This window comes from Haemaphysalis longicornis, unplaced genomic scaffold, assembly GCF_048455015.1.
Source record: "Haemaphysalis longicornis isolate Haplotype H1 unplaced genomic scaffold, Haemaphysalis longicornis Haplotype H1 scaffold_20, whole genome shotgun sequence".
NCBI lineage: Eukaryota > Metazoa > Arthropoda > Arachnida > Ixodida > Ixodidae > Haemaphysalis > Haemaphysalis longicornis.
In genome coordinates, this window is record NW_027526296.1 from 5,591,624 (window position 1) to 5,602,205 (window position 10,582).

The 10,582-nt window shown below is 45.9% G+C and overlaps 1 protein-coding gene across 1 annotated transcript; it reads right to left on the reverse strand.

Annotated features, from left to right (window-relative positions):
• Positions 1 to 4,248: 4,248 nt before the first annotated feature.
• LOC144172331 (innexin inx2-like) lies at positions 4,249 to 10,126 on the reverse strand. The gene is made up of 2 exons (XM_077701092.1): positions 9,585 to 10,126; positions 4,249 to 5,104 (listed from the first exon to the last, which is right to left on the reverse strand). Exons 1-2 carry the CDS (start codon positions 10,029 to 10,031, stop codon positions 4,448 to 4,450), a joined length of 1,104 nt encoding a protein of 367 aa, XP_077557218.1. The 5' UTR covers positions 10,032 to 10,126; the 3' UTR covers positions 4,249 to 4,447.
• Positions 10,127 to 10,582: the final 456 nt, after the last annotated feature.

The window sequence follows — 10,582 nt, forward strand, 5'->3', positions numbered from 1 at the left end:
TGTCTGTCTGTCTGTCTGTCTGTCTGTCTGTCTGTCTGTCTGTCTGTCTGTCTGTCTGTCTGTCTGTCTGAAATACCTCTGATTGCCTCCCCTCTCTCGGCTTGCTTTCGCGTGATAGATCTCACTTCTGCCTTCTTTCTTTCTCCTTTTCCTGTCTCTTAAAAACTCTTTTTGACTTCGGTTCAGTTTGTTTATTTTTAATTGGCGTCACCCGTGATACGTATGTGATACGAGTTGAGCTTTTATTTTAGCTTATAGCCCTTTATTTTGTCTGTCTGTCTGTCTGTCTGTCTGTCTGTCTGTCTGTCTGTCTGTCTGTCTGTCTGTCTGTCTGTCTGTCTGTCTGTCTGTCTGTCTGTCTGTCTGTCTGAAATACCTCTGATTGCCTCCCCTCTCTCGGCTTGCTTTCGCGTGATAGATCTCACTTCTGCCTTCTTTCTTTCTTCTTTTCCTGTCTCTTAAAAACTCTTTTTGACTTCGGTTCAGTTTGTTTATTTTTAATTGGCGTCACCCGTGATACGTATGTGATACGAGTTGAGCTTTTATTTTAGCTTATAGCCCTTTATTTTGTCTGTCTGTCTGTCTGTCTGTCTGTCTGTCTGTCTGTCTGTCTGTCTGTCTGTCTGTCTGTCTGTCTGTCTGTCGGTCTGTCTGTCTGTCTGTCTGTCTGTCTGTCTGTCTGTCTGTCTGTCTGTCTGTCTGTCTGTCTGTCTGTCTGTCTGTCGATACGACTATCTGTCACTAGCCCCAAAGAATTGGCCACGTGTCTGCTTGCTTCGGAGCAAATTAACTGCTGCCTTAACTCATACATGTGCACATTTTGAGCGCAAAGGAAACCTCAGACATCTTAGGCAAAATATACTACATAACCAATAGCACTAGCGTTCTTTTAATTGGAAATACACGTTGGTGTGGTTTTTACCATAGCAATAGAAAATGTGCAAGAGAGGCGGGATATACGGTGGCTGTGTCAAATGGCGGCGCTCGAGAGTTGCGAACGCGGGAAAATTGAATTCGTTTGAGCAAACCTCCATTGCCTTCACCATGGGGGAGCTAGAGGGGAGGCTCAGATCGTGATTGGTTGGAGTGGGTGTAACTAGAGGCAGTTACGTGGCAGGGGCTACGGAAGACGACATTCGCGGTGGCAAAAGCGGACTTGTGGCCATTTTTTATTTTGTTTTAGTGAGTCTAATCAAAACGTTGCCTTGTAGCTTCGCTTAAGCGTGTCTGTCTCGCCCCTTGAGGTTATCTTCCCTGGACAGAACAGCGTAAGTACGCTTTGTAAAGACAGGATTCTCGGAAAGTTTATCTATGGAGGGGGATTTCTTACCTGAAGCTTCCAGGTGTTGCCGACGCCTCGGATGCTTTCAGGTTGTTTCCTTTTTTTCTTTTATTACTCATCACGGCTTACCTTTACCGGTGCTACGATAAAATTTGACGAGAGAATTCAAACTGGAAAAAAAAAATTCGTTCACGTCGTAATGCTTTTTGTGCTTGGAGGCCAACAGTGTCAATGACAGTGGAGGAGTCTTTCCGAATTCAAACAATGGGTTTTGTGCGTATGCACCAATTACTGACAATTAGTAATGATTATCGATTTTGAATGGGCTGTAAATAAACAAATTTGTTTTCGCAGAAATGTAAATATTTTAAGGGAAATAAAAAAATGCATCTTGAAGTTTAGACAACGATCGCTAAACGAAGCGGCACTGACGGTGTACTGGCACGGTGGACTAGTATGGTGCATCGAAGCGATGCTTCTTGACCTGGTGCAAAGCGAAATAAAACAGTTCTTTGTGTCAAAGACAACGCTTAAGTAAAATGCACATAAAATAAAATTCGCCTGCGCAAGAACTAAAAAAAAAAATGGTCCAAGGGTGGTGAACAAAACCGAGTATTGTCCTTACGTCGCAAAAGAAGAGCAAGTTGGGCGAGCTGCTGTGTGTTCGTAATGAATGGAAAACAGCGGACGTTAACGAGGGCACGAAAGGGCGCGGCAGAGAGACCCAGCGCTGTGCATGTCGGCCTCGTTTTGTCGGGTCTTCGTTAACTTAGGTCGTTGCAGCAACATTTGCCATGTTCTTGTGACCTATCTTCGACACCAAACTGAACAAGACGAAGCAGGTCATCAGTAATCTCTGTTCGTGCGAAGGCGAGGCATAAAGGCGGACAGTAGCTAAAGGGCCGGTTGACAGCTTGGTAACCTTCGTGCTCTCGTTATCGTATTTGTTTGCTTGCACCTTTCACTTTGTTGGCACCTCGCATAGGGCAAACGACGGCCAAGAGGTGTGAGGCCACTGCTCGTGTTGCTGCACCTAAATTTTCCGTGCACGTTGAAAAATTATACCTACAAACGCGTAAATTAACAGAACACTATGCTGGAATCTGCGAAATAAATTCCGTTTCTTCCTTGGTGAATGTCTTTTTAGTAGGTTTCCGTGAATTTTGTCAGGAGGGATTTTCGTATTACATGTGAAAAAGAACGTACTTGTTAATGTGTGCGGCAGCAGAAATGCGTCAAATGCGATAACGGTTTAGGCTGCGTGATTTCGCCTTGCAAGTTGCATGGGAAAACGTTTAGACAAAAATTATCAACAATTACATTACGGCACCACACGACATACTGCTGTCATAGAAGCAGAAACGGGAAATTGGAATCCAGCAAAAAGAACACAAACGTCCCCCAGTAGTTCTCAGACGAGCCTGAAAAAGGAATAACTGCCACAAAAGGAAACCATTTTTTATGTTGTTACAAATTACGTCTAAGGCACTGACGCACACATAGTAAATACTTGCGTGAAGAAAAGATTCGCTTGTGGTTTGTGACGTGTCGACGCAGGCTTGACACGGAAGGTCTTCGAGGTTTCTTTCTGAGGCGCACACGCTCAAGTGTAGTCACATTCCTGGTACTCAAATCATCAAAAAACACGAGAAAGGATGCTACACATTTAGGTGATCTGAACAATTGTCGTAGACACCATCTGCATCATCCCTACCATCAAAGCCACTTGTGTTGCATTGGTTGTAATCAGTGCACAAACCAACTATCTGATGCTCAAAACTTGCCCTTTCTGGAATCGTCGGATGTCTGATTACAAGAAATGTATGCCATATGACCTCAATAAATGAACAGACAGATCCATATACGTGCTCAGTTAGATTTAAGATTAACCCTTGAACCACGTATTGAAAACCTTAAAGATAAAAGCAGCTGGTACCCCATTGTCCTCTTTTGCCTTTGTTCAATCGAGCCTTAAATAAATTCGAAAAAAAAAAAAAAACAGATAGAGCCATTCGCGCTCCACTCAAAATTCTTCGCTAAGACGAGCTTTTCTCGTGCACGTGATCGAACGTGAGTGGTCGAACAACATAAACACGGACGTGGAGTAATTGGTCAGACTTGACTTTATCTAGGTGATGCTGAACGTGCTTGGTGTTATCCGATGCTGTCAACTGAATACGCGTGTGTGTTCTCACAACAAGCAACTTGAGGGAGGTTTATTTTCCCACCACGCCGTCTCCGCCTGCAGCATGAGCGATCTCGCGTCGACACTACCTCTTAGTGATAAAACGGTGTCCTTCAAAGAACCTCCAACAAGCCGTATCTTGACCGGGTCGAAGCTCACTCGCAGAGCGATAGTAACTGGAAGGAAATGGCGTGCTCAGCATTGTGTGGCCGATGGCCGTAACGGTCATCGATAAGAACGCTGCGCCCATTGCGCCCATGTTTCCAAAGACCGCTGCATTAGTATTTCTGGATTTTTGATGCAGCGTTTAAAGCAACCTCGCGGTTTTTTTACGGGTTAATTATCACAGCTGGCCTCTCAGAACGCAGCAGTTGTTTTAATGCTTGAGTTATTCTTTCTGACTGATTTACTGCTCTTTTGGGTAAGTGTTATGCACATTAATTTCTAAATTATCTGTGCGTTAAGCACCATGCCGTAAGCCACCGACGATTTCGTAGTGTTTAGTCCAACCAGGGTGTTTTGTGTGTGCTTAGTTTTTTTGTACTTAATTTAACTAAACTTTGCTCTATCCCCCATCCCTTTTATTGCACTCATGGAGTAAAATGAATAAAAATGAACTAGAAAATTATTCGAGGCAATAATGGTGATGACTGCCCACCGCGCTTTCATCCTGAATGCGTTCTACGTCAACTATTAAAATGCACTTTGCGAGTACCTCGACTGGAGGATCCACCATATGTCAGGCTGAACTGCATGCGGACAAAAAGGGCTGGATGCCTCGTGATCTAGACAATCATATGTCATTGTCCGCATCCCACAGCACTACTGCCTCATTCGGCTGAGTGATTTAGGCCCCTTCGAGCACCGAGTTTGAGAAAAGCGAATTAAATATCGGCTTCAGAAGAGAATTGCTCAACTGTAGCCGTATGATACGTTCTTCGTAGTTATGGATCGGGCCACACGTAGGACGTGCGCCGTGCTCAGTCGCTTCCCTTGAGCTTCTGTCTGCTGGCCTTGCCGTCGACGTCCAGTTCCTGCGCGTACTCGTCGACGAACTCTTTCATGTAGGCCTGCTCGACGTTCTTGCTGATCTGGTAGAAGATGAACCAGTCCGCCGTGCTGATGGTCTGCACGACCTCGCGCAGGTACTCCGAGTTGACGTTCCTGTTGCGGCTGTACATGATGTGGAACCTGACGGAACTGGAGAGGATGACCACCACCCGGTAGATGAGGAACAGCCCCGTCAGGATGCACATGATGACGAACCAGAACCAGAGGAACACGTAGATCTTCTCGTTGAAGATGTTGATGGGCAGGACGCAGACGGCGTCGTGCCTCTGCAGGTCGCCCGAGGTACCGAACATGTGGAAGGTACACTTGGTCATGCGGGGGAACACCTTGATCATGGGGTCGAAGCGGGCCTCCCAGTGCCATTCGGTGAACTCGAGCACCCGGGCTCCGTACGTCGAGAACTCGCCGCCCAGGAACCTGTCCATGAGAAAGATCTGTCCGACCACGTTGACGAAGTAAAGCGCCTCGGTCAGCACGAAGCCGTAGAAGTAGCCGCCGTGGTGGCCCCGGTTGGTTACCAGGTACTCAACCACCATGCCGCGGGCCTTCTCTATTGTCGCCTGGTCCTGCAAGGACGAGTGTGGAAGAAAAGACAGGCGTTGCAGTTTGTAGAGGAAGGTCGCTCGTCCTATAATTGCAGTTTGTTTTCCCGGTAAACAACAACAAAAAATTGCCCGGAAGTACAGTAAAAGCTCGTTAATTCGACACCCGTTAATTCGGAAATTAGGATAATTCGGATGGCTCTATTGGTCGCGGCCAAAGCGCATGTTAGTCTATGGTACCAAACCTTCGTTATTTCGTCAGAATTCGGCCCCGCACCGCTTAATTCGGACAAATGCTGGCGGCTGCCGCTTCACAAAAGTGTGGTAAATTAGCAGCACTGGAACCACTGGATTGAAAGAAAAACCTGAGAGGCATCGCCATCGTCATCAACCACGATTCTGACGAAGAGTCATGCGAGGAGGTGCAGCCACGACCTCATCGCACTTCACGAGAAGTCTCTGAGGCTCTTTTGATATTGGAGGACGTTTGTCTGAGCAGTTCCGACAGTTTGTGTGCTGTTGGCCACTTGGAAGAGTTAAGAAAAATTGTAATGTCAGCCGGAATCTGCGCGAAAAAGCAGACGACTATTACAAAATACTTCAGCAAATAAAGGTATGCTTCTCCAACGTGATTTTAATGTTGTTTTTCCTATTCATTCATTAATTCGGCATTCGGATAATTCGGACATTTTTCCGGGTCCCGTGAGATCAGAATTAATGAGCTTTTACTGTACAACGTTTCGTAAATTGTAATTCATGCACTGTAATAGCTATTTCCAAACGCTAGCCAATGTATCGGAATTTTCTCGATACTTTGGAGGAGATTCTTGGCGCTGTTAATTACAAAGCCGTTACAAGCCCTAGGCACGCCGGCAAACAGGCCCGCCGTTAGAAGGGGCGCAGTTAGGTGGGGACGTCATGCGCTCATGGTCATGAAGACAACGTAGTTTACCTTGTAGAATGGGGTAAATTTACGTGCATGCTGTCAGTAACGCCAAGCTTTCTATGCCTCACTGATGACGTCGACGTCCGAGGAAAACACACGGTGGGAAAGCCAACTTTACACAGTGGATTTCACAACGGGTGCATCAATCATTCACCGCATATCATAACACTGGGATGTCTATGCACACCTAACGAATCGCTTGTAATGATGAAAATATAGTTTCGCAGTGCACGTGGTTATCGATGATGACGATGATGACGAAGACGACGATGACGGCGATGGTGATGATAAAAAAAAACATTTTCTAAGCAGGGTTGGACGTCGGCTTTGGACTTTGACTTCGGACTTCGGCAGTTTGGATTTTGGACTTTGGGAGAGTGGATTTCGAAACCTCGGCTTTAACCCAGTTGAATGGGCGGAAGCCCCGCGTTTTAACCATGTCTCTCATTAAAAAGGCTTAGAATTATTTCTGTATGCTTGCAAACGTCGCTGCCACCATAAATCAAGTAACCGAGTTGACTAGCTCGCTTTCAACTGGCGTTAACTTATTTGGTTATTATATTTCCTTTGGTCCCTGCTAGTAGTTGAGGAACTGGATGCTGCTTTCAATGTACACGGGGGAAGTTTGTTTTAAAAAGGGCAAACGCACACACATACGCGCACATATATATGCACGCGCACGTACACTATCACACACACACACACGCACACACACATATATATATATATATATATATATATATATATATATATATATATCCGCGCATACGCACGAACGTTCCCGCATAACCACAAACCAAACACTCTTTTTACAACTACCCCCCAAAAGTGCTCCATGCTTAACAGAGTTCTTCGGACATTAAGTATGTCCGGAGTATTTCCACAATAAAATTATCACGGCACCTAACCTTTTACTCATGGTTTCGGCAGCGTCAAATTTATCTGTGTTCAAGGGTGCAATACTCAGAACATACGGCGATGTCAGGAGGGATTGGGCCTTTGTGTAACTGGACACTTTGGTGTAACAGTGTTGGTGTTACGCAGCAGCAACTGGCTGATTTGTGTGACAATGAAAACGCGCTCACTGGCAGGTGCACACGGTCCCAGTGAAGTTGCCAGAACGAAGTAGCATTGCGTAGGTGTTAGACACATCAAGCATGAGCTCACGGTCACATCAGCGTCCTACAAAAATACATTGTAACGGAAAACAGAAAGTTATTTGGAAGCGCTCATGCATCGTAAAAAAACAAACTGGCTTAATTTACAAGAAAGGTGAAGTTTTTAGAAGTTTTTAGAAGTAGAAGCTTTTAGTGAAGTTATGCATGCTTGTAAAATAAATATCTAAATCGCAAGAAAATGAGCCGTTACATTACGACATTGTAGTCGCTGAAGACTCTACCATATTAAGTTAATGCTGATGTGTTTTACTATTCAGAATCGCCTAATGATTTCTAGTTGGAAGTTTCCCTGATTATATTTTGTGCAGATTGAGCGGAAGTCTCGAGTTTACAATAATACCCGCCGCGGTGGCTCAGTGGCTAAGGCGTTGCGATGCTGAGCACGAGGTCGCGGGTTCGATTCCCGGCCGCGGCGGTCGCTTTTCTGATGGAGGCGAAACGCAAGAACACCCGTGAGTACGAAATTGCGGCGCATGTTAAAGATCCCCAGGTGGTCAAAATTAATCCGTAGCCCTCCACTACGGTGCGCCTGATCGCCTGCGCTGCGTCGGCGCGTTAAACACTGCAATCAAGTCAATCAAATCAAGTTTACAATAATATATTAAAATTCAGATTTTACTGCTTTAAAGCTGCCTATAGGCTATGAGGTGGTGCATCAGGGGAAAGGGGGATGTGGATACGTTTAGGCACGCTAAAAGGTTTTTTTTTATGCAGAGTTAATAAATATTTTATACTCTGGCGATCTTAGTGTCTCGCCTTCATAAAAGTAAGACGTTGCCGCGGTCTGCGTTCAAACGGACGACAACCGTTGAGGTGACAAGACGCCACCATGGGGAAGAAAAATATTATACGCGAAGTTAAAAGAACTTGACATTCGTTATAGTTTCAGTAGCGTTCCGAGTTTCTCAAATTTAGAGATCTCTAACAAAAAAAAATCTAACGCCTATTTTTAAATTGCTCCTTTAATTTACCATGTACGTTTCCACCATTTATATATGCCAAAAAAAGGAAAGTGTTAAGAATCTTCAGTCATAACCGATAAATTTGCTGCTTTTGCGTTGCAAAGGCGAGTCGTTCACTTCAGCGTTAGGCTAAAGCTGTCTGTTAAATTTCGTGCCAAATTTTCGCTCAAAGTATGAGAACCTTTTGCGCATTCATCGCGTATGTTCAAGAATGAGTGAAGGAGGCGTCATAGGTGCCGAATAAAACCAGGCCATTGCGTTCGTTGGCAGCGTCACAGTGTACTCTGACTTGCGTAGTAATGCTAGTAGCAACTAGCAGCTTGCGCCCAGTCCCATAACACATCAACATCCTTGGTGCGTGCAAAACTGGTAGGTGGTGCTACGGTAGATGTCTTTTCAATCAGTGTCGATTCCGCGGCGCCAGAGCAACCAGCATGAGTTACACGATGGTAAGCGGAACCAGCGGTGGAAGTGGTTCCACATAAATTTAATGGGACCGTTTTCCATATCAGCAATACATATGCGCAATACACAAAGCAAACAAAAGATTGGTATTCCTCATATTTTATTTGAAAACTGCCGGATAGAGATAAAATTCTGTTTTGTTCCAAAAATATGTGGAGCGCGTTTTTAACGATAACCTATGTGTAACTAGATTCAGAGCGTAGCTAAAACTGCATGGCGATCTTCACATCCACTGAGGCACTATGACGCGACCTTTATGGTTTTATAGCCAATAAATTGAACCAGCACTACTTTATCGTACAGAATTTCTCAACTGGCCAAACTTGGTGATAAATACATCGCTCTGCTTGAAGATCAACAAACACTTTTGTACCGCTCACAAAAAAAACCTTTTCCGGTTAATATTAGGAAACAACACTAAGAAGTGGCCCTTCTAAAGCACAAAGAGATATAAAGTATTCGAGTATTTCGTTGGTAGATAATGAAAAAAAATTCCTGGCCATCTCCACTAACGTGAAACCTGGGGAAAGGCAAAGCACACTTTTATTTAGAAGTGACACGCACCGTGAATATTTCAGTCCCCAATGGAGCGTTTGCACATTCTTCGGATTATTTACTGAAAACGTTTCCATTGCGAATGAAAAGCAGTGCGAAGGAATGGCGTGGTTTTCAGCCTCACGTTTTATGTATACTTTTAATGAATTTTTAAAGTAATCCATCGGCAGTGAAATGTGATCAGAGTTAAGCACATTTTTGCACTTATGCTGCAGCTCATACCGTTATTCTGAGTTTAGCTACAATAGAGCGGTATTTGAAGCAGTGCTGATCGGCAGCCATCGGATGTTCGTCGCTCAACCTGCTCTATCGCGCCACACCCTCAGCCCTTTGAGGTCGCTATTAGGCGAACACGGCATAACCAAGAGAAAAATGGCGACTCCTCCATAGCAGCCCACCTGTAAGGGCGCCGACAGGTTCTCAGTGAGGCTCTGCACGCGGCGTCCCTCGATGGTCTTCCAGATGTATCGGGGCGTGTAGAAGAGCAGCGCCTGCAGCAGGAGCACGAAGCAGACCCACTGGTAGTACGAGTGGTACACCTTGGGCTCGCCCGGGGTGTGCGGCCCTACGCCCGGGTAGGCCACGTCCTCGCCCAACTTGCCGTGCCACAAGGTGGGCACGCTGAAGGTCTTGTGTATCCAGCAGTACGTGTCGAGCAGGTTGCTGGGCACCGAGTCCTTGCTGATGCAGTCGATGGGGTCGCCCACGTACTGCTTGCCCGTCACGAGCAGGCTGAAGCCCAGAAGAATGCCCACGGACGCCTTGTGGTGCATGCGGCACATGAGGTTGTCCGTGATGACATACTTGGTGGTGAAGTACGACTTGAGTCCGCCCAGGAGATCCATGGTGGCGCGCGCTCAGTCACTGCGACGGATACACGGCCGCCTCCGAGGCCCGTCGGCGGAGAAAAGGCACGGGACGCCCGTACCAGGTCTGCGTGAAGGAGCCACCCTCACCTTATCGGGAGGTTGTTCAAAGATAGGTGACGACCGTTGCGATTGAGCTTGTTGCGCTGTTGTGCGACAGATAGCGCGACGTCCTCTGCGGTCTCGCCTTGTCGTAGACCTGTCGGCTGGGTACGCGTGCGCGATAACTGCGAGTTACAGGGAGAGATGTGTAGCTTCAAGCATGGAAGTCAGAGCATATATTTAACCTGCAGACTTTCGTCCGTGCGAAGCCTGTTGGACAAAAAAAGTCTCGATATAAGGTGGTTGCCAAACTTACGAAAACGATCATGGCATTTGTCACTAGACCAAGCAATTTTTTCAATTTGCGCGTAATGACGAACTAAAGCTGATTTGGAATTATAGGCAGTTTTACTCGGAGAAATTGCGTGCATGCCTGGAGGGATGACGCCGTTGTTTGAGAACGATCGTGTTTAAATCAATGACGGGTT

Excerpts from the sequence above, each read along its gene's own strand:
- LOC144172331 (XM_077701092.1), bottom strand. The coding sequence starts at position 10,031 with ATGGATCTCCTGGGCGGACTCAAGTCGTACTTCACCACCAAGTATGTC. Across the intron at positions 5,105-9,584 it reads ACCTGTCGGCGCCCTTACAG|GACCAGGCGACAATAGAGAA; the intron begins GTGGGCTGCTAT and ends TCGTCCTTGCAG.